At 55.5% G+C, this 23267-nt stretch overlaps 1 protein-coding gene across 1 annotated transcript; it reads right to left on the bottom strand.

The window, feature by feature from the left end:
• Nucleotides 1–1020: 1020 nt before the first annotated feature.
• NDST1 (N-deacetylase and N-sulfotransferase 1) lies at nt 1021–22422 on the bottom strand. Its single transcript, XM_059483777.1, has 15 exons — nt 22389–22422; nt 10351–11251; nt 9324–9806; nt 9031–9118; nt 8674–8828; nt 7474–7659; nt 6966–7094; nt 6628–6810; nt 6209–6305; nt 5941–6064; nt 5593–5767; nt 4956–5126; nt 3660–3769; nt 2838–2940; nt 1021–2733 (listed from the first exon to the last, which is right to left on the bottom strand). Exons 2-15 carry the CDS (start codon nt 10858–10860, stop codon nt 2614–2616), a joined length of 2634 nt encoding a protein of 877 aa, XP_059339760.1. The 5' UTR covers nt 10861–11251; nt 22389–22422; the 3' UTR covers nt 1021–2613.
• Nucleotides 22423–23267: the final 845 nt, after the last annotated feature.

Genomic DNA, 23267 nt, shown 5'->3' with positions numbered 1-23267 from the left:
GCTGCAGCAGGGACAGCCCAGAGAAGCCCTGCAGTCCAGGGGCAGTGAGGGTTTGAGCCTGCTGGCTGCAGCTGCCCAGCCTCTGGCCCTTGCTCAGCCCAGAAAGGATTTTGCCAACTTTGCACATTTTTGGCAGAAGCTAAAAAACATCACTGGTGCCAAGGCAAGGGGAACAGATCCTCCCTCACACAGTGCTCTCCTGTGGCTGTGGGAGGGCAGAGACCTCCTCATCCTCCTGGGCACCCCGGGGCCATGGCATGGGGCTGAGCTGTGCTTATGAACCTGTTAATTAACAAGCAATTAATTCAGGACTAAGCTGAACACCAGCTGGGCCCACCTGGGGCAGCCCAGGGCCAATATGTAAGTTTCCTTACACATCATCTGGGGCTGGAGAATGCTTCTTCCTAGGCATGGGGACACAGGAATGGAACCGTGGTGGGTGCCTGGCCAGGATGTGCTCCAGGGAATGAGCTCAGGGAATGAGCAGCCTCCTCTCCTGGGCAAGCAGCTCCATGGTTCCCCCAGATCTCCCCCTGCAGCCCCCTCTCCTCCCTCCATGCGGCTCCTGCGGCACCACACGTCGTTTGTCACTCGGACAGGTTCAAACACAGCCGTCTGGGATTCATTAGGCTCCGTCTTGGTTTCCTGCGGCGCTCGGCAGGGGCCGGCCAGGAAGGCAGCGGGGAGGCGGCAGCAGCAGAAGGGCGGGCAGGCTCGGGCAGGCAGGGAATGGAGCGTGGGGCAGGGGGGAAAGGCAAGCAGGGACCCCCGGCCCCACAAATCCCTCCCCAGTGCTCAGGCAGGCGGTGCTGGATGCTGTCCCGGGAGGAGGAGGAGGCTGTGGGAGCTGAGCAGCATCCACGGATCCGGGACTGGAGAGCTGCTGCCACCTCGTGCATGGAGAGCTGCTCCCACACAGCCCCTTCCAAACCCCACAGAGATGGTCCCAAAGGCAGCCAGGACCCCCAGGGGCAGGGCGGGATCACGCCAGCGAGCAGAGACACAGGCAACAACAGCAAATAAAACCAGAGCCCCCCCATTTATTAGCAGTTGGTTCAAGAGGACCCTACAGCAGTGCTTGGGAGCCTCCCCAGCACAGCCCCCGTGGCCCCAGGTGGGCTACAAGGTTCCTGTGAACGTCCAGGTGGGAATGCTGCTGCCAGCAGGGCAGTGAGACATCCACCCCACTGCCCTGGCCCCACTGGGGCAGCACTGGGCATGGCCTCCCTCCCATGGAACTGCTGCCATCCCCATCCACCCCACTGCCCTGGCCCCCTCGGGCAGCACTGGGCATTGCTCCCCTCCCATGGAACTGCTGCCATCCCACACCCTGCAGGGCAGCTCTGCCCAAGGGGAACTGTGGGCCCACATCCCAGCAAACCCGTGGTGGCTCAGTCTCCTCTCTCTGCCAGCAATCCCAGGGCGTGGGAGAGGCTGCAGCTCTGTGCAGCCCCACTGGCACAAAGATGTGTCTCCCACTGGGAAATCTTCCTGTTTCCCCTCTGACCTTTGTCCTTGTCATGTCTAACGACCAAAGAGACCATGTAAAACCCTCGGGGTTTAGGTACAAATCCTGGCACTGAAGAAAAAACACCTCCCTGCAAAATGGGAACCAAATGAACACCCCCCCACCCCACCCCCTTAAAACCCAGCATTATTAAAATACTTTCGTTTTTAATATTCAAGAGGTTTGAAGTTCTCTCAGCATTCTTCTGATTGCCTTTATCCCAATGTCTGCTCTGTCCCCGAGCTCTCCTCCATGCCAGGGTGTGCTGGGCACCACTTGGCTTTACCACAGGAAACACCACGTGTGTACAAGAGTACAGGAAGGGCTTGGGGGTCATGAGCAAACTGGGACCAGTATGCCCAGATCAGCATGCCAGCCCCTTCTCCTGCTAGGCCACATCCCCACCACACTGCCCATGGAGGGGGAGCCAGAGGCTGAGGAGCTGGAATATGATGACAGAGATGACAAAAGAAATTGTGCCCCAGTCTTTGAAAGGAAAATCCACCTTGTTCTCAGCTTCTCCAAGTAGGTGCTGGGGGAATCCAGCAGACTCTCCTGTTTCCTGCCACGAAGCTGATGGCAGGAGTGGGTCTGGTTTCCCCTGTGCTTTGGGTCTCCACCAGCTCCATCCCTCTGCTCCAGCTCAGCAAAGTCACCACAGTGCACCCAGAACAGCTCCTCCACCCTTGGACCAGGAAGTGAGGGACAGCTCTGGTGCTGCTCTCAGGCCCAAGGCAGCTGGAACCCATTTTGAGCAGAGAAAGGGGGGATTTGTGCCACTTCCCTATGCCAGAGCAGGGTGGGAAGTGACGAGGAATTAAAAAGGAAAAATAAAATGAAAGAGATACAGGTGTGAGGCAGGCAGAGAGGTGGGAGCACAGGGATTGCAGAGTTGGATCACTGCTCAGACAGCCTCCAGTGGAGCCCTGTGCTCCTGGGGGTCCTCTCCAAGCCTCTGGTGCAGCCATACGCTCCTGGGGATCCCCTCCAAGCCTCCAGTGATGCTGTGTGCTCCTGGGGTCCCCTCCAAGGCCAGGTATTGCTGAGAAGGTCCTGCTAGCACAGGGTCAGCCCCGCTCAGGTATTGCTGGGGGTGGCAGCAGCAGCTACCTGGTGCTCTGCAGCTCCTCCCGCAGCCAGGTGGGCAAAGTCTGCCCCATTTTGTACAGGAGCTTGGAGAGCTCTATGTTATGGTCCCTGTAATAGTCCCGCAGGAAGGAGCGTGACTGCAACGAGAGAGGAAAGAGGAGAGTCAGGGGACCCGCCTGGAGCCCACCAGCCCAGCACAGCCCTGCTCAGGGCCAGCCCAGGAGGCTTTCTGCATACTCACATCCGAATCCATCTCGGGGTACTTCCTCCCTTTGCTCTTTCCCAAGCATTTTGTTTTTCCTCCATCCAGAAGCTGACACCAGAATCCTTTCTTTGGATCAAACCTGCGAAGTGAGAGCTCTGCCTTAGCCCTCTTATCCCCCTCACACCTTCCATGGACATCCTGTCAAGCAGGTCCCACTGCTGTCCAGCCCTGCACAGGGCACTTCTCCACCTCTGGAATCCACAGCCCAACTAACATCTTGTCATCAACTCCCTGGTACCACAGGACCCCCCTGCAGCTGTGCAGTAAGCAGTCCACCAAGGCTCATTCACTGCCCTGATGGAGCAGAGTCTACCTGGGTTTAATTACCATTTTCTGTGACACTTTTGTCCCTGGATGCCCTCAAGTGCCCCACAGCACCTGAGTGGACAAATACATAGACAAGCCATGGCAGAGGTAAATTATTATTTCTCTCTGGAGGCTTCCCACGGTGGGGTTTAATGGAAGGCTCAGAGCAAGGTGACACCAGCAGAGGTGCCACACAGCCAGCAGCTCCTCTCATGCATTTATGAGGAGATGGAGTGCCAGGGCTCAATACCATCATCTGTGTCACAAATGCTGAAACCTCCTCCACGAGCCCAGGGCTGCTCTTGGGCTGCCTGCAGTGACCTCACTGTAGTGTTTGGATAAGTCTCAGGTGAAACCTCAGCCTCATGCAGCTCAACAGCAGCTCTGTGGAGAGGCCAGGGCTGGGGGCTGCTCTGGGTCCGTGTCCCCAGGGCATGCAGTGCATGGGAGCAGTGGCAGGGTGGAGGAAGGAGAAGCTGGGGAAGGACTCACGCCAGGGTCTTGTGATAATCGATGAAGTTGGTCACACCGAGGAATTTCTGGACTGTGTCCATCACTTTGGCGGGTTCTGTTCGGAGCAGCTTGCCATCCAGCACCAGGATCTGCAGGGAGCAAGGCACAGGGGTGAGGTGTCACTGGCTCCAGCCCTGCTCTCCTGAGGCAAGAGGACACCTTTAACACACCTTAGATCACCTTGGAGCCAAATCTGCCACCAGAACACCTGCTAAATACCAAAGTGCCCTGGTGCTCCCTTACACTGGCTGCTGGAAAATGAAATGCAACTAAAGCCAGGGCCAGGACACACCCAGGACAACATCAGAGCTTCTGCTCAGGGCTACCCAACCCACAGGCAGCTGGGATTGCAACACAGCAATTACACTAGCAGCAGGCAACTAATAAGACTTTATAAGGTTAATCAACAGTGGAAAAATCATTCAGGGATTGATCCCATGCTCTCCAGCAGTGCTGCACTGTGTGGGTCACAGCAGGGCTGCCATCCAGCTCCCATTTTCCCTGCAGACAGCCTGAACTATGGGCATCTTCACCAGCTATTTTTGTCCTGTTCAATGCCATGGTGCCACCAGACAGGGCAGCCTCAGGGCTCTGTGGCCAAGAGTGAGGGTCAGTGTTGGGTGACCCTGCAGAGCCACCCACAGCCTTCTGCCCCCACTCCCTTTCAACCCTGCTGTGGCAACCCACACAAGGCCATCACTGTGTGTTGTCCATCACCAGGCTCCCTTCTTGCACAGAACCTCTCCTCTGCCCCTTCTCCAAGTACTTTTACTCCTCTCCCCGTAGTTTGAATGGTCTAAGAAAAACAGCTCCCAGGGGAAAGGATGCAAGATCTCTTTCCCCCACATCCTTGCGTGGGTGAGTGCTGTAGGACTGGTTGCTGTGACAGTGTTCACAGAGGTCTTAGGATGAGGGAAGAGAGGAGGATCTGACTCCATGTTTCAGAAGGCTTGATTTATTATTTTATGATACATATTATATTAAAACTATATTAAAAGAATAGAAGAAAGGATTTCATCAGAAGGCTAGCTAAGAATAGAAAAAAAAGCAATAATAACAAAGGCTTGTGGCTCGGACAGAGAGCTCACTGTGATTGGCCATTAATTAGAAACAACCACATGAGACCAATCACAGATGCACCTGTTGCATTCCACAGCAGCAGTTAACCATTGTTTACATTTTGTTCCTGAGGCCTCTCAGCTTCTCAGGAGGAAAAAATCCTAAGGAAAGGATTTTTCATAGAAGGTGTGTGTGCCAGGTCGCTGCCATCCCTACCTGGTTGGCGTGGTAGCTGCTGAGCCAGCGCTCGATGTGGGTGGCGTACCAGCCCGGCACCAGGCAGCGGCTCTGCAGCGCCCGCAGCCGCGGCCCCGCCTCGGGCCCCGCCGTGATCACCTCGTGGAACGTGTACTTCAGGGCAACCATGTCGTCGTGAGCTCGCTGGTGCTGTCACAGAATCACAGAATCAGAAAATCACAGAATTTCTAGGTTGGAAGAGACCTTTAAGATCATTGAGTCCAACCCATGTTCTAACACCTCAACTAGATCATGGCACCAAGTGCCTCATCCCAGTCTTTTTTTAAACACATCGAGGGATGGTGACTCCACCACCTCCCTGGGCAGATTATTCCAGTATTTGACCACTCTTTCTGTGAAAAACTTCCTCCTTAATTCTAGCCTGTATCTCCCTTCATGCAGCTTGAGACTGTGTCCTCTTGTTCTGTCTGTTGTTGCCCGGAGAAAGGGGGCAGGAGCAAGGCAGGTTTGTCCCCAGGGTAACCCAATCCTGGGCTGCCCATGAGGTGCAGCAGCTCCCAGGCCACCACGATGTGTCCTCATTCAGCCACAGTCACCCCACATCCCAAACCAAACCCACAGGGCTGCCCAACCCAGGGGAGAGGCAGAGGCTGACCTGATACCAGGAGTAGGCTCGATCTGCAGGGTTGATGAGGATGGTGATGATTTTGGCCTTGGACAGCAGGGCTGCAGCTCGCCGAGGAGCCACTTCAGAGTCAAAGTAGTTGGCACTTTTCTCAAAGTAGAAGTCAGAGGTGGTGTTGGAGGGGATGGGGAAGAATTCCATGTACCTGGGGAAGGCACAGAGTGAGGCTGGCAGACAGGCACCACAAGATGGCCCCAGCACCGCCCTCACAGGTGACATCTCAGACACTCAGAAGGGAAATCTCACAGCACCACTGCCCGCCTTCCCAAAGTTATGGGCACTCCCCCATAGCACAGTCCCCACAATGCAGAGACCCACCAGTCAATGCCCTTGTGATAGTTGTGTCCATTGAAGAACTGTATCTCCTCAAAGGTCTCTGAGCTGGGGTAGTTGCTACTCAGGTCCGGGTGCATCCCCAGGAAGAGATAAAGGGCAGTGGTTCCTTTGGACAGAGAGAAATAGGGAGCTGACACAGGCCAAACCTCCCTCCAAGCTCTGCTTCAGGGCAGGAGGGCTGACAGAGGCTCTTTGTGGGTCCTGCCAATCCCCCCAGCATGCTCACAGAACTGAAGGTGAAGGGAATCACCTGTTTTTTGAGGCCCAATGATGAGAAGCTTTGGGAATCGGTCACAGGTCTTTTCTTTGGACCAAATGTCCTTGTGTCGTTTGTCTTCGCAGGGATCCTGAAACAGTGTGGAGGATCAGATACAGAGCAGCCTGGATGGGACCCCACACCACTGCTCAGCCCCTCCAGTCTCAGCAGACACAGGGGAGGCCACCCTGCTCAGCAGGCAGGACAAAGACTGGGCTTATCTCCAGGTCCACAGGACAAACCCCTTTCTGGCACTGCCTGCAGAACCAGCAGGAGGTGAAAAGGCACAGCTTACAAAGGGAACCAGAAAGAAATCCAGGTTGGAAGCTACCTGAGGCCCAAAGCAGGGCCAGCTGCACCCCACTACCCTCTCCCAGCACAATAAAAAAGGTCTATTATAGGCACAGGGGTACCTGCCACAGTGGGTCCTTCTCCTCGGAAAAGATCTGGAAGTATTTCTGTGCCAGCTGCACAGGGGGCAATGTCTGCAGCTTCAAGTTGGTCCAGGAGTTGAGGAAGCGGACCAGGTGCTTGAAGGTGTACAAGCCCAGGCGGTCGTTGCCATAGTTGGACAGGTGGGTCATGAAGATGCTGATCTGAAGTCAGGACAGAGCAGGGGTTAGTGGAGCCTCACCCAGCAGCCATCCCACAAATGGCCCCACCCTGGCTGAGGACACTGGGGACATCTCCCGCAGCAGGGCCAGGACAGCTCTGCAAGACATCTGTCTTTCTGTCCCTGGGCAGTACTTACAGGGTTCAGGAGGACAGTCAGGAACAGTTCACCCCCGTTGATGATTTTGTCCAGTTCACTGGAGCCACCAGGGTACTCATTGTAGAAAATGGTGTGTGTGAACAGGCCACAGGTTTGCCGGGGGAGTACCTGAGGCAGGGAAAAAGATATGGATGGAACAGGTGGGAGAACCAGGGCAATGAAATGGCCACATGGCCTCTCCCAGGCTTTGAGAGCTGGGTCTCCATCCCTTCCCAAAAATAAGGGGGAACCTGGCTTCAATCCCTCAGAGGCCAGGACCAGTTCCACTGCCCCACACTACCCTTGACTTGAATCTGTACACAGAAAGGAAGGATGTGGACAGATGGAAACACCAAAAACCGTCCTCACACAAGCTTCACCCATGCAGGATGAGCAAGGGTGAACGACCCCCTCAAACTGGAGCTGCACAGAAACCACGTCCCGAGGTGCTGGTTCTGGTGGGGGAGGCAGGAGAAGAGAGGCCCCAGAGACAAAGGGCAGCACCCACCATGATGCCGTTGTGGATGAAGCCACGGCGGTAGCGGGCGGGTTTCAGGTGTGGATATTCCTCCGTGCTCGTCACCCTGATGGACCAAACCTGCTTCCAGGCCTCGTACAGCTGCACGTGCACAGGGTACACGCCCGAGTGGTGGGGGGCCACAGCGTACCCCATGTCTGTGGGGATGCCATGCTCCTGCAGAGAACAGAGTGTGGAATGGGTGACTGTGGAGACCCCAAAATCTCAAACCAATCCCTCTCCATTCCCAGCTACAAAGTGTCTATTTGTGCTTCTGCATCCTCTCCTAAGCCTGGCTGTCTCCACAAAAGGGAGCCCAGGAGCAGCCATGCTGGGTGGACACCCACTCCTCTGCTTCATTCAGACCATCCTCATCCCTGTCTTCTGCTGTCACCCACAGAACAGCCACAGCCAAGCTGTTGTGTGAAGAATGAGGAGGTACAGCTATATAGGTCTGCAGATTGGTTTGTATCAGTAGACACAAAACAGCCTGGAAATTCTGAGCCGGAACATTGCCCATCCTAAGTAGGAAAGGTCTGGTCTCTCTCTAATTAAGCACTTGTAATTATCAGATAATAAATTCAAGTTAGTTTGAAGATCCCTCTCTTAGGCCACAGGATCCAATTATTAACAGGTCTGGCTTTACCAGTTTGGATTCAAGACAGCTGTCAGTCAATCACAGCATGAACTGGTGTCAGTGTCACACAAAGGACAGCACAAGACCAAGCTGAAGGTCAGAGGCTCCCTTTAAACCAAACATGTCCCTGACAGTCCAGCCTGTAGAGGGAGTTTCCACCAGCCAGAGCCTCCCAGCACAGCCACGGCTCCAGATCCCACATCATCACCAGCACACATTCACATGGTGCCAGGCTGAGCATCCCCCTGGGCTGCACCTCTGCATCCCCACAGTTCCAGGCCAGGTGAGCACAGCTGCAGAGCACAGCCCTTGAACAGCCACTGGGGCAGCTCACTGCCACAGCAACAAGTTGGCTGCTGCAGATAAATCCTTTAGCTCTAGTTACTGGAGTACAAATGGATTTACCCACACAGCTGCAACATGGGGGACATGACTTAATGTCACCAGGTCCCTCTGCTCCAGCAAGAAGGGGGTATTCCCTGGGAATCTTCTTTGCTCCTCTTCTACCATCCTCCCCTCACCACAAGCAACCCCACAGGAAGCATTTTACTCACGACAGCGAATTTCTTGTTTAAGGTCATCTGCTCAGCAAGAACCGACTGGTTGTGGAAGAGGTGAGGCTGCATGTGGCTCCACATGTGGGGGAACCACCAGAACTCCTTCACGTAGGACAGCAGCAGGTCATCACCTTCGTCCTCAGCATCAGTACCTGTGGCACGACACTTGCTGTCACCACTGAGCACAGAGAGCTGTGTGAGCAGCTGGGGCAGGGGGAGGGCCAGCCCCTCTTGGTGGCCAGGTGATGGAAGAATAGGGTGGGATGCCTGAGGACTCTCCTACAGCCCAACAGCATCCTCTCTGAGCACCAGCTGTACAGCACCCAGGAGAAGCGGTGCCCTTGCCCTCCTCACCTGTGTGGAAGAATTTCCCTGAGTATCCCAGGTTGAAGGTGAAGTTCGGGATGTGGGTGCGCAGCTCGTTCTGGGTGTCAAAGAGTGCCTGGGACAAGGGGAGAGAAAGCAAAGTGTCCTCAGCGTGTGGCCTCAGGGACAGCTGCCACATCAGGGCAAGCACCAATGTCCCTGAGCGCTTTGCAGAGGGACTCTCAGAGGGAGAAGGGAGAAGGAAAGTCCATCTCTGGAGCACCCCTGAGCAAGCAGAAGAGTCCAGCCCTGCCCACCCAGCCAGGAGAGCACAGACACACCTTGACATCCTCCACCTTCATGCGTGTGCCCTCCTTGCCCACAAAGATGTCATCGATGTCCACCAGGATGTAGCGGTCAAGGGGCAGAGACAACCTCTTGCCAGTCAGGAAGGAGACCGAGTCCACAAAGACCAACTTGTGCAGCCAGAAGTTGAGGTTGTTGCCAAAGAGCACCCTCTGAATGCCATCGTGGAGGCCCAGGTCCTGCATCACGGTGGTGTGCAGGGCAGCATCCACGCTCATGTGAGGGATGGACTCAGCTGACTTGGTCTTGGCCAGGAGGACGGGCTCGTAGGTGGAGTGGTTGGACTGGAAGACAGTCCAGTCCTCCCCGGGGAGCACACCCTTCTCCACCTCACTGGGCCGCGTGATGTACAGCAGGGGCGACTTGGGGTTGATGCTGCAGTCCTTCAGCGCCAGGTTGGAGTGGAGGAAGAGTGGGAAGCCCTTCAGCTGGGCACTCAGAAGGCTGTTCTCATTAGCCTGATGGGGAAAATGGGAGCTACAGGAGATGGGACACTGGGGACAAGGCAGGGGCTCACCTGGGGTGAGCTCACCAACAGCCACAGCAACAGAGGCAGCAGCTCACCACCCCTTGAGATCCAGGTTCTGGGTTCTCTCTTTCCTCTCTGGAGAATGGGGTGCCCTCATCCCCCTCACACACTCAGTCCTGCTCATGTCCTATGTGCAAAGTGCCCCAAGGCTAGGAGCCCTGCGCAGGAGAAGGGCTGCTGAGCAAAATATCTATTCATGCTTTTGGCAAACCCCAGCAAGGGTCACTGCTAGAAAACAAGTGCTAAAAGCAACTGGACTGATCCCAGAAGTGTGTTTTTTTCCTCCCAAAATCTCCAAAGGCTACACAGCCCTTCCAAAGGGAGAGAGCTTCTCTGCTAGAAGCCTGTGCCCCACACCAACTCATGCTGCTTGTAGAAAGCATGGGGAGGGCAAAGTCTCTGTGGGGCAGCAGGACACAGGGCTCACATCAAGCCTGGCCATGGGATTTGGTTTGCCCCTTGTGCCCCCTTACCTTGAAGAAGCCGATGATGCCCACGCCGTACTCCACGCAGTACTTGTCCAGCAGCTCCCGGTTCCAGGCGTCCAGGTTGACGTACTTGAGGATGTTCTCGTAGATGATGAGCGCAAAGCGTCCCCGGTCCTTGTCGGTCAGCGTGGGCATGTCCCCCTTGCCCGGGGCAATCTCTGTCCTGTATTTGAAGCGACTCGACTCCAAAATGGCCACAATCTCCTGGCCCAGCTGGGAGTAGAGGCTCTCCACGAACACCAGCACCAAGGGGTCCGTGCGGGAGGAGTCGGCCACCTTGAGGGTCTTCAGTGGCAGCAAGCGGGAAGGGGCGACCTTGGGCTCGTCGCAGTCCGGCCCCGCCACGTCCCCAGAGGGCTCCAAGCCCCTTTTCCACCCATATAAATAATAAGCAGAGACGAAAACACTGAGCAGGCAGAAAGCAAAGAGCAGGAGCAACACCACCTGCGGAGAGAGCTGCCAGATACCCCGCCGGGCCCTGGCCAGCACAGTCATCCTTGCATCCGCTGGGTGAGGTGGGGTCCCTCTCCCCTGCCCGCCCCCTCCCCTCACGAGCCCCGGGGAGGGGAAGAAGCAAGCAACCAACCAACAAAAAATCAGGTAAAATCAAATTGAATACTACTAATAAATTAAAATACTAGAAGGCTGCCTGTGCAGGCTCTCCCCTCCAGCAGTCCGGCGTCCCTCGCCGTCTGCTTCATGTCACCATGGCAGAGGCACCAAGAGTCCCTGTGCTGAGCCAAAATTCTCGTGGTGATGGCAGCAACAGCAGCAGCAGCAGCTCCATGGCCTCAGTGGGGCGAGGGGGCGGCGGGCGGCCTCGGCGTGGATCCTGCTGGGAATGTGGGCATGGCGGATCCCTGCTTCCCCGGCTCCACACGGCACCCTGAGAGAGAGAGAGGGGTGGGATGAGAGGGCAGGGACAGTGCCAACCTGCTGCTGTTGTTTCTGCCAGCCTGACAGCCCCAGAAGAGTTCTCACAAGCTCACTGGCGTGCCAGGGCTTGCACAAGAATGCTGTGGCACCAGGGATGCAGCAGGAGTGCGGCACACAGCCGTGCCGTGGGATCCGGGCTGTGGGTGCACCTGGAGTGCAGGTGCATCACCAGGTGCTATGGAGGGGAGACCCCAGACCCCAGTGAATATCTGGTACCTCAAGCCATTCTTCCCTGTGCCCAGCAGGAGCTGCACTCTGCTGAGGAGAATGGGGGGTGGTCTGAGCCCCCATGGCCCAGCTCGGCTGGCAGGGAGGGACACGGGAGGGACATGGGGAGCCTGCCAGTTGGGTGGCTCAATGCTGAGCCACGAGCCGCCAGCCAAGGTCACCGAGATGGGAATGCAGGAGTGACCACATGGAACCAAAGGGACCTTGGGAATATTTTTGTCTTCCCTGTGAAAGGCTCATTTGAAAAAAGAAAAGGAAAACAATAAGCACTGCTTGCCAGAAGGTGAAGCCAACTAGGGGACAGACTGATGAGGCCAATGCATTTAAGGAAAAGAAGTGACTCACAGCATTGTCCCCAGACGCATTACCAGTGTTGGGGACAAGGGCAGGAGTCCCTGCTCCTCCCAGGGAGAGCTCCCTGTGCCCTGCCAGCACCGTGGCTGAGCACCCTTCCTGCTGACACCCTGACCAGCCGGGCTCCTAACAGGATTAAATGTGGCCGGCTGAGCAGCACTGTGGATTACAGGCTGGGGCTTGGCAGGGTAATCCTGTCATCCCTGCCCTTCCCAGCAGCAACTCCTGCTCCAGGCAGTGCTTCCCAACCCTGCCAACATGGCACTGCTTCAGCCAGCCCTCTGTAGGTGCTGCTGGCAGCCAGTCTTCTTGCAGCCTCCATCACTGTCTCCTCCTCCTTCACCATCTCCAGGACACACCAGCAATCTCCCCTTGTTGTCTGTGCTGGGCATGGTGGAACACTTGGGTTTATTGATTTGTAATTTATTTTTGTGCACATGGATGATCTCCAGGCAATCAAGAGAGATTGCACCTTCTCTCCTTAGCCCCCCTGAGGTGCATCCTGTCTATTCCACCTCAGTCCTTCTGCCCCTCCAGCATCCCTGAGACAACAGCACTGCTGGGGTTTTGGGACAGGGCACTTCTCCAGGTCTGCTGATTTTAGGGATGTGCTTGTGCAGAGGCTTCCCTGCACCTCCCTGCCTAGGGATGCAGTGAGCTGGGAATGCATTATCCAGCACCTGGCTGTGCCATCCCACTCCCTCTCCATTTCTTTCATCTGCCAGGAGGAGAGGGTGCTGGCAGCTGCATTCCCACAGTGACAGGCAGGCAAATGGCAGCAGTGGGTTTGATGCCAAGCACCAGAGCCAGCAGCTGATGGACAGGACTGTGTGTCCATCCTTGCTCCACCCTCCGTGAAACAGGGAAGAGGGCTCTGCATCTACATCACCTGCCACTTCCAAGAGCGCTTCATTAGTCCATTCTCTCCTAAGAGCTTTTAATTACAGGTACTTAATGATCAGGCTTTGGAGACAGCATCCCTGGCCAGACTCTGGTTGAGTCTCCCCAGGCTGCCACGTCAAAGCCTGCCCAGGCAGGGGGCCAGCACTGGACCCCTAGAGCAGCCAGGTGAGAGCTGGGGCTGGGATTGGCAGCATCCTGCCCCAAGGACCTGCCAGTGTGGCAGGAAGCAGGCAGGAATCCTGCTCTGCCAGTTCACTGCCAGAGCAAACCCTCCATGGGGAGCATGCCAAGGGCTCTGGGGTGATGCTGCAGGGTGGGGATGCTCCTGCCCAGGGCTTTCCCCTACGCAGTGGGTGCTGGCTGCATCCTGCCCAGCAAACCGCTGCACAGCCCCAGCAGTGGTGGGAGAGCTCATTGCCAGAGAAGGAAGCAGGTTCATGCCCCAAAGCACAAAACAAGTCCTTGAGACCAACAGCTTTTCTAAAACAAAAACAGAAACAAGATGGCAAAATTTAAAAAACCACAAGACCTGGCAAGGTGACAGCCAGGGTCAAACTTCCTTTTAACCTGATTTTTAGATGCGGCTAAGGTGCCTTTTAAAACCACAGTGGTTATTTAAAAGGCACCAGCTGGAAATGTCAGCCTGAGTCTCACACACAGACCTCAGGCCCCCAAAATCGGTGCTGGCAGGCTCCCATCTCCAGGCAGGTGCTCAGCCACAGCTGCACATCAAGGACCCCCGGAGAAAGAGCCCTGGAAAATGCTCTTTTCTTGTGGGTCTCTGAGCAATGCCCTGGCACAGACTCCACTGGAGAGGAGGCTCAGTGAGGAGGCTTAGCCACTGTGCTCTTAATCCGGCTGCCCTGACAAACACAATCAGCATCCAAGCAGCTTCCCGGCGTGGCTGGGAGCCCGGAGCGCCCCGCGGAGCCGGATCCAACCCCAGGGCGGGCACGGAGCACAACCAGGGGACAGGGAAACCCTTTGCTTTTCAAATCTAAGAGAGCTGCAGGAGGAAAGGAAAAATGTTTTAAAAGCTTTTCAAAACACACCCCCTGGTGCAGTTTGGGGATGGTGGTTTCCCCCTGCTCAGAGTTATTTTCCACAAATGCTGCCTGGGGAACCACTGCACCCCAGAAAGTCAGGGAGGCACCAGATGGGATGAGAGGGAATGAAACCATCTCCATTAGTGGCTTACAGCACTCTTCCTTTAAATTCCAGTGAGACTTTGCAGAGATGCAATGGAAGGATTGAATATAAGCAAGGAAGTGCAAACATATCTGGAGGACAAGGAAAGGTCAGTGATCCCAGAAGACAACCACAGCAGGGTTTGATTTATTGGGAGTGGAATAGGTCTGACTGCAGGTGCAAGCAGTGAAGATCAGGCAGTTCACAAGTCCCATATGTTGGATAAATCAACTGTCCCAAGCCCATGGCTCATAAACAAGAGGAGAGCTCAAAACCATGGGTGTGACAGAGCAAGAAATTGCTCACACATTTCCTTTGTACTACTTTGGAAAGGGTGGAAGAGGAAGAGCAGGCATCCACTGTCATGCAGAAAATACTTCAAGATTCTGTGCAAGAACCTTGGTCCACAATTCTAGGAGCTCCAAAACCTCCAACATTCAACCCACAAAGATGAAGCCACATCCTAAACATCCCAGCCAGATGGGTCACCCTGCTCCTCTCCTGCTGGCACCCTTTGGGTGGGCATCCCTGGTTCTCACTCCTCATCAGTGCAGGGAGAGGCCCACCACCGCTGATTAATCACCTCCTCAGCACCGTGCCAGCTCCACTTCTCCATGTGAGCCAGCCCTGGGGGTTAAGCATGGATGGAGGAGGATTTAGAGGCAGGATGCTAAATTGCATTGCACAGCTCAGCGATTTGCAATCACTCCTGCTCGCTCCAACACTTCCCTTCCCCTCTCCGACCACTGCAGGGAATGTGGATGGATCAGCCTCACCTACACATCTGCTGCACTTCCCACTTGAAAGCAAAAGGCTACTGGAAGGTCTAAATTTGGCCAGGCTGGGGATCAGGTCCCCAGCAGGTGGATAGTGCATGTCCAACCCCATCTTCTGTCTCTCCCACATCTCAGGAACCCCTGCCAGCATCCCCAGAGATCACCAAGTGGTGCCCTGCAGCCCTGGGAATAAGCACTACCTGTAAAAGATGCACAAGAGGCAGCTAAATTATTATTAATAGGTTTAAGTTCCCTCTAGAGGGAATCCCCTTCACTCACTGGTAATATTTAGAGGGCTACAGATCTAAAACCACTGAGCTAAGCATGTCCTTAGAGAGGAGATTAATGCCATCACATTATTCAGGAGACAACTGCAAGCTCAAGACAGGGGAGGTTGCTTTGAAAATTAAAAAGTAACTGGCATGGAAAAATGGCCTTTAAACACCCACCTCTGCACTGCTGCCTTTATCAGCTCTAAATGACAGTGATCCCAGCTATGACTGGAAATATTTGCAGGCAGCTGGAAGCACTGGCAAGGGAAGAGAGCTATCTCAGGGTGTGAAGGACCACTGGCTGTCCCTGTCCCCATCTCCTCCCTCCCCAGCCACAGCTGGACCCACTGACCAAGAGAAGGCACAATCAGGAAATGATCTCCTTTATTGCGGTGCATGGTAGGGTGATGATCCCACCAGGATGCCCCTGGAGCTGGGGCACAATCCCTGGGTCACAGGAGATGAACCATAGCAGCCCAGGAAGAGAAACCCAGCATAAAAACACTGCAAAACCAAGGTGATTCCCATGTTCTGACAGCCTGGATGAGCCTTTAGGACGGGCCCAAGAGACCTGGACAGCTGTAGCGACATCCATTTGCCTCCTGCCAAGCTGCAAAGCCTGGGTGTCTGGGCAGGAGCAGACAGAGAGAGGAAAACACAGAGAAGGACACAGAGGAGCAGAAAAGAGCTTGTCCCAGTCACCCACTTGCCAGAGGTTTTGTAATGCCAGATAAGGAGCATCTTAGTAGTAATTACACAGGCTGCTTAAGTGCTTTGCAAACAGTAGTTACAACCTACCAGGGAGAAAAACACCTTGCTCTGGGAGAGGGACAATCCCTGTGCTCCTTTCCTGAGGACACCAGCCTCCCACCAGTCCCCAAGAGGTGCCAAGTTAAAAATGGACAAGGGCAGCCCCAGCAGCTGCCCCTGGGATAGGCAGTGACAGGCAGCCACTGGTGCTGCTCCCACTGCAAACACACATGGCTCAGCTTCTCCCCTTCCTGCACAGGCTGGGTATGACCAGACACAAGGCAGTATCAGGAAAACTCATCTGTGATTTATAAAGTCTGAAGAATTTCCACCCCAGGAGGACTTCAGCAGGAAAATCCTCCCTTTTTCTCAGATCTTTTTTGTTAAGATCTGATTTATAGAGCCTGGTCAGAAATGAGCAGTTGGACCATTCACCTGGATTGCCAAATTAAGCTTCCTCCTGACACTCACTCTGCTCTGGAAATAAACCTCTGGCTTTGCCTGCCCACCACCTTCCTGTTCCTGGGGAAAAGAAACCAATATGAGCAATGAGACCAGTGAAAGTGGTTAAGAATTTTCACTTTAAAAAAATTTATTTTTAGTCAAAGTGTCCAGCTCTGGAAGAGGCATTTTTTTTCACCCACAAAGCCCTGTTAGCACTTCAGTTTTACTGCAAAAGATAAAAGTAATGTTTTTCTCAGGTTTTCTTCAAAAAAACAATCATGAGAACAGCTCATTGCCTGCAGAGGGATTAAAAAGCAAGGTTCAGTGTGTGTGACATGTATATGCTGAATTTTTAGGGGAGAAAAAACCTGATTTTTTTTTTTTTTAATCTAAATCCCTAAAAACTGGGTTGTTTATGGAAGCCCATGATTAAAACTTTTCATGGCAGAACAGCTGGTAAGCCTAACTGGTGGGTTTCTAAGACTAGTTCTAGCAAACCCCACATCTCAAACCCACATCCCAAGGTCCTGTCCCTGCTAATCCCCATCTCCCACTCTGTTCCCCAGCCCCAAGGTGCCCCAGCCCCATCAGTGAGGCTGTACAGAGGAATCCTCTGCAGAGGTCACCCCATTTCTGATCCTGGGGCAGCAGTGGCTCCCACCCTCCTTGTCCTCAGCACTCTGATCTGGACCAGCACTCACCATCTCCCAGTCCCCACATTAAATCAGTCTCCTCCACAAACTAGGCCAGCAATTAGCAGCAGTCATTAGTTTTCCTATGCCCCAGGAGCACTGGGGTTGGGCAGCTGATCCCTCAGCACTGATGATCCCCAACACCACCCCAACAAAACACCCCAACACTCCTCAGCCAGGTTATGGTTTGGGTTGTGCCACTGCAGCCCCCCCAAAAAAGCAGAAGCCCTTCACAGGTGACTCCTCCTCAGGGGTGTTTTTTGTCCTTGAATCCTCGCGAACAGCCTCGGAGCAGAGCTTGGGGAATTCTCCCAAACCTTAATTGAAAGAGGCGCTTAACGAGGAGAGTTTCTTTTGTCTGTTAATTGAAACAGGTTCTTACCGACAAAACTCCCCATGAATTTTAAGTGGGTTCACAGGGGGAAAAAATCCACTCAATGAATTGGGTTTTCCTGCTCCGAAATGTGCCGTGTCGGTTCCTGTGGCTTTCCAAGCACCCAAGAGCCTTTCTGGATAATCGGGGTCTGAATCCCAAGCATTTTAAAAGGGAAAAGAATGAGGGGAAAATAATCTCACATGCATTTTTATATTTCACTGGAGTGGCAGCCTGCCCTCTCACAGGCAGGTCGCACAAGGACTCTTACCTAAAAAACATGGACTGAAAACCCCTCGATGCCACCTTTTGCTGCCTCTGACACTTGGCTTGGGCAGACTTTCCCTGCAGAGATGCTGGTCCTGCCACGAGCGTGAGGGTGACACTGGATCTCAGAGAGCCTTGAGGCAGCAGCGATTCCCTGTGCTCAGCCATGGCAGCACTGCCAGCCCCACAGGATGGGCCAGCTGCTTCCTTTTCTCGACAGCTTCCCAAGCTGGTAGGAGAGCAAGGAGAGCAGAGCCACCCTGCCAGCTGTTCAGGGGAGCACAGGCTGCCCTGTGAGTGCTAACCCAGCCCCAAACCAGCACTTTTGCAAAGCAGAATCCATAAAACCACAGCATGGACCAGCTCACACAGAGCAACCCACCCCCTCTGCCAGTGCCCACATTCCAGAGAAATCCCTGCAAGGATGGAGCTGCTCCCTCCTCCCAGGGGCTCCCCGGGATGCTCCTGTCACACCACATCCATCCTGCCTGATGTCCCAGTGCTTTGCTGAGCTGCCTCTGACCTCCACTTTGCTGCAGACACCGCCAGGAGCCCAAAGCAGCCTCAGGGCCCTGTGCTGGCAGCCAGCATTGAATGAGGGGTCAGGGCAGCCCCTGCCATGCCGTGGGTGTGTTCCAGGGGGGGCTCCTGGGGTGGCAGGTCCTTTGGGAAGGGCTGGGCAGCACACACTGATGCACAGGCAGCAGCTTCCAGGGCCTGCACGCTCCAAGGTCATGGCCAGGACAGGCTGGAGGTCAGATCTTTTATTAGACCAATGGACACAGTTGGAAAAAGCGACACATTTTGGCCGCTGAGGCATTTCTCAGCCCCAAGAGCACATCTGTTTTTTCCTAAAGGTATTAGTTAGGCTAATAAAAGACATTACCTCTGCATGTAAACTTTGTCACCCTTCAAATGTACCAGAGGCTGCAAGGCTCAGCAGCTCAGGGAAAACACAGGGAGCAGGAACAGAGCACAGGGGACACTTGTGAGATTTGTTTTGTTTTCACCCCCTAGAACATCACTGGCAAAGGCAACACTTGCCCCCAACAAGCAACTGAGCTGCCTCTTGCCTCTCCTATTTCCAGACCCAGGTCTGAGGGTGCAGGAACCTAATGGCATGTCCAGGATAAGTATGTTGCTTTGGTTTGGTTTCTGCTCTAGCATCAGCCCTATCCTCTCCTTCTCTGCAGGGGCTCCAAGGCAAGTGAATGCTCAACCTGTCATGCCCCACCTGCACCAACTCCTCCCCTCCTGGCCTCAATCCCACTCTCTGACGCAAATCCATGAGACCAGCAGCGCACCAGCACAGCAAGGGATGGATCAAGCCCGATGGAGGAGACTGAAAATGACCTGAGCCACGTGTCCAGGCATTGACAGCACTCAGCCATACTTCAAAACTGTGGCTAACACTCTTTAATGCATCCCCTTTCTTTAGCCTAGGGCTGTAGGCCTGTACAAGGCTGTGAAGATGCAGATAGTGTTGGAAGGAAGGGGAATACTTGGTGGAGTGCTGACAAGTGGCTAAAAGGTTACTACTTGTAGCCCTGTATCTGGATACCTGTACCCAGCTATCTGGGTTTTGCCAGACATGGGAAGCAGAGCCAGGACAGCAGCAGGCTACCCCAAGGAGCAGCAACATCCTAGGGGCTGCCATCCTTCCTAAGCATACCCAGAGCTTTGGGGTGAGACACACATCTCCCCATGAGGCAGAGGGAGCTGAGCTGGACATCCCTCACTACATCCAACCCTCAACATGCCCAAGCTCAGAGACAGGAGACACTTCTTCCCGCTTTACATTAGTGAATGTAAATTCCAAGATATTTTGGGTTCCCTGGCAGAAGCAGGGCAACAGGACAGAGGTCCTAGAAGAGAGTCCTGACCTTTCCAAGACAACCTCCAATTCCACAGCTTTCACCAGACCAGTAGCAGGGCTGAACTCACGACATGCCCACTCATTAATACCAGAGCAGCTCCTCTTGGGATACCTCCCATTTAGGGATCTCTTGGCCTTACTAAACCCCTTTAGGAAGGCTTGTGCCACCTGAAGGTTGTGCAGAAGGTAGTGTCCTGTTTCTGGAGGCTGCAGCAAGGTCCTGCTGGTTTTGGAGAGGGCATGGAAACTGAGGTGCTCCCAGTGGCAGTCCCCTGTCACTGCCCACAGTCACACAGGGATTTACAGCTCAATATTGATCAGTCTTCTGCCATTACAGACAGTGGCTTTTGCAGGAAAACAACATGAATCACAAGCTACAGGCCACCATCTCTCCGTGTCTGCAGGGTGAGACCCATCCAGCCCTTCCAGGGGCCTGGCATGAGGGCTGTCCAGCTCCTCCACACCTGGGGACAGAGGGGGCACAAGGGCATCATCTCCCATTGGCACCTGCAGACTGGGCACAGCCCTCAAGGCTCACAGGATGGTCTCCAAGAAAGCAGCATCCTATTTTCCCTTCACTGAGGTCCTCCTGCCCCTGTGTCAAGTTCCAATACCACCAACATACATGTGACAATGGCACAAAGCAATGCCACCACCTCAGCCAAAAACACACAGGGAAGTCAAGGGCTGTCCTGAAGTTGGAAGGGTTGGAAACATCAGTGAGAGACTGGCAACCCCTGTCCTCTGAGGCCATGAAGCAAAGACAAGACACAGAAACGTAGTATCTTGCTTCTCTTGTCTGGAGTCCTAACCTTATTCTGGCAAGCTCTACCTCAACAGCCAAAAATAAAAACACAGCTCATTAACGTACATCTAGAAGGCAGAATTACACAAAAAACCCCTTTTAAGCGAAACCCTCCATGACTCTGCCCCAGAGTACAAAGAGCCAAGAGAGCATCTCCATCTCCAGCATGCAGTCAGAAGCTGGCCAAGATGGGAAACTTGGTGAGACCACAGCCCTCCATCCTCAGCCCAGCACCCAGAGATATCCCAAAATCAAACCTGCTTACAAAAGCAGGCGATGATGGTGACACTCTGCAGCAGGGACACACTCGGCTGTGCCATACTTCACCATGACACGCTACTGAAGAAAATATTAATCATTGCCTCTTCATTCCAGCCTGGGTTTTGACTTACGAGGTGTCTTCTTCCTTCAGTTTAAATTACCACCAACAGCAAATTAAATACATCCTGTTCTACAGTACTGACAGAGACACACAGGAATTGGGGAAAAACCCAAAACAACCTGTCAGGAAAAGTCTGTTTGCCTGGATGCTGGTGGCATGGATTTTCCAATGGATTTTTTTTTTCCCAAACAAAATCATATCAGAAAACCAGCTTCCCAAAGGCACAGGAAGCGGGAAGGGCTTTGTGTGTGTGAGCTTCCCCAGCAGCATCTGTGCCCTGTGCCAGCAGCTCTAGGTTGGAAGGGGCAGATTTGGGGGGCTGTAGCTGGTGAGGTGTCATGGCATGTACTGGGGCTGGGCAATGGGTGGCATGGGGAGGTCCTGGCTTCCCCATACCCACACATGGATGCCCCAGCCATGGAGGGGCACTGGGAAACATGAGCTTCGCCTTCACTATCCTTGCCCAAAATGAACACTGACACAGGCAAAGGGAAGATGCTCAGTCATTTTGCCAGAGGCCACCAGCATTGGGGTTTATTTTCCTGCCATATCAAGCCCCGCACGTTTTTTCTATTGTTTAATTTCCTTCTTCTCCACCCACGGCAAGTTCACTCAGAAGAGAGGAACTTATTTCCTATTGAATTTGTCCTGCTTGTTTTATTTGGAAAAGGGCAGCTTCCTCAGCTGTGGTCCCCATGTGCAGCTGAGAGGAGCAGGCACGGGGCTGCTCACCTCCCCATCTTCACCAGCCCAGCCCAGTAAAAACCACAGTCGAGATGTGAGTAACAAAGGTGCTGCTTTGCTGCAGGAAGAGCTGCTGTTCCAAGGCTGCCGGTGACAAAGGGGCACTGCAAGGCGCCGGTTTCCCAGCCCTGCAAGCACCGTTAGTGGGAAGACAACCATCCCATGGTGTGCTGGGGCAGCAGCTGGCTGGGATCATGAGATGGAAGAGTCCCGGTGCTGGGATATGACTGCAGTGCTGGGAGGGAGCACCAGCCTCGATAGAAAGCCAAGTCTTCCAGGTGATGCCAAAGGTCGCCCAAGCTGGTGTGGCTTCTGTGCGGCCGGGCATCAGGGGCTGCCCCCATCTGCAGGGGACAGCCTGGTGCGGTGGTTGAGGCAAACCCAAAAGACTTGGGGAGATAATACACACAGCAATGCACGAGCGGCCCAGGAGCTCACCAGCGGGGGAGAAAATGCCAGGACCTCTTCAAGAGGGGGTGGTGTGGTGCTCCACAGGAGCGCCAGCCAGGCTGGGCCAGCCGTGCCATGCGCAAGGTGTGCACCTCCAGGTGTCCTGGCCGCGCTGCCCTGGCTCTCCGCTCCCGCACGGTTTTATCCACCTCCACTCGCACTGCTCGGCAGCGGGGACACCCCAGGCCGAGCACCCGCGCCTGGCACCGTGCTGCAGCCTGGCCTCGGCTGCTCCCGGCGGTGCCCGGAGCGGCGGGGCCACGGCAGCCCCGGGCACGGCGCGGCCTCGCCGCCTCCTCCGAGCCCCGAGACCCCTCGGCCTGGCGGGGCCGCGGTTCGGCTCGGGGAGCTCCCGCCGGCCCCCCGCTCCACCCGGGACGGCTCCTCCCGAGGGCACCGGGCCGTTCCGCCGCGGGGCCGGGCGGGGTGTGCCGCCGTTGGCGGGGGACGGGAGCACCGCCGGGCCCGGTTCCCGGCGCAGCCCGGCCGGGGCGGTGCGAGGCCCGGCGGGCCCGGCCCGCGCGGCCGCCCGCCCGCTCCCCCGCCCGCCCTTTGTCTGCGCCGCCGCCCCCTCGGGCCGTACCTGCCGCCGCCGGGCCCGCTCCGCTCCGCTCCTCTCCGCTCCGCTCCGCCAGGCCGCCGCCGCCCGCTCCGCCGGCCCGGCCCCGCTCGGCGCGTCCCGCCCGCCGCCCGGGCAGGCACCGCCCCCGCCGCCCCCCGCCAGCACCGCCCGGGGGCCGCGCGGGGCTCCGCGGCTCGTCCGGAGCGGGGCTGGCCCGGGACAGCGCCGGGGGCAGCGCGGGGCTCGGGGCTGCCCCGCCCGCCCAGCGCAGCCCCCGCTCCGCGCCCCTCCGGGCCCGGTGGCCGTGAGCAGCCGGGCGGTAATCCCCCGGCGGGAGGGCTCAGATCCCCGCGCCCCGGGTGCCTGTGATGATCGTGGTGCTCGGCGATGCTCCCGCCAGGCCCTCACGTTCCCACTGTTTGCCGGGATGAGCACGATGGGGTGTCCAAAGGGTATGGCCCAGGCTGTGTTTGGTGTAGCTGGGGTGTCAGGCTCCTACCCAGAGCCTTTTCGTCCTTCCCCCAGTGTGCACACACCCTTTGTGTCAGATTTCTAAGGCCGGTCAAACCTGAGGTTGTCCCCAGCCTCCTGCCCATCTGCAGAACCCAGGTATCATTTCAGGGTGCTGGGATCACATCGTTTCAGCTTTTCCTCCCTGTCTTCAAGATAAGCTCAAGGGCCACATCCAAGTTACTGGCTGGCTGCCCCCAACTTGCATGCACACAACACAAAATTCCCTTCATTCCTCAGAGAGGGGGGAAATGAGCTGCTCCATTCCTGCCCTGCCCTTGGAGGCTGCTGGCGACTGTGCCGGCATGTGGAGACACGCTCAGGTCCAGAGTTAATCACCCACTCGAGCCGCCCAGGTCTGCCTCACTGCCCACGTTAGAAGGGATGTGG

The sequence above is a fragment of the Ammospiza nelsoni genome, chromosome 16 (genome assembly GCF_027579445.1).
Source record: "Ammospiza nelsoni isolate bAmmNel1 chromosome 16, bAmmNel1.pri, whole genome shotgun sequence".
In the NCBI taxonomy this organism is placed as follows: Eukaryota; Metazoa; Chordata; class Aves; order Passeriformes; family Passerellidae; genus Ammospiza; species Ammospiza nelsoni.
Note: the sequence above shows the minus strand (reverse complement) of the source record. Positions and strands in the feature narration are given on the sequence as shown.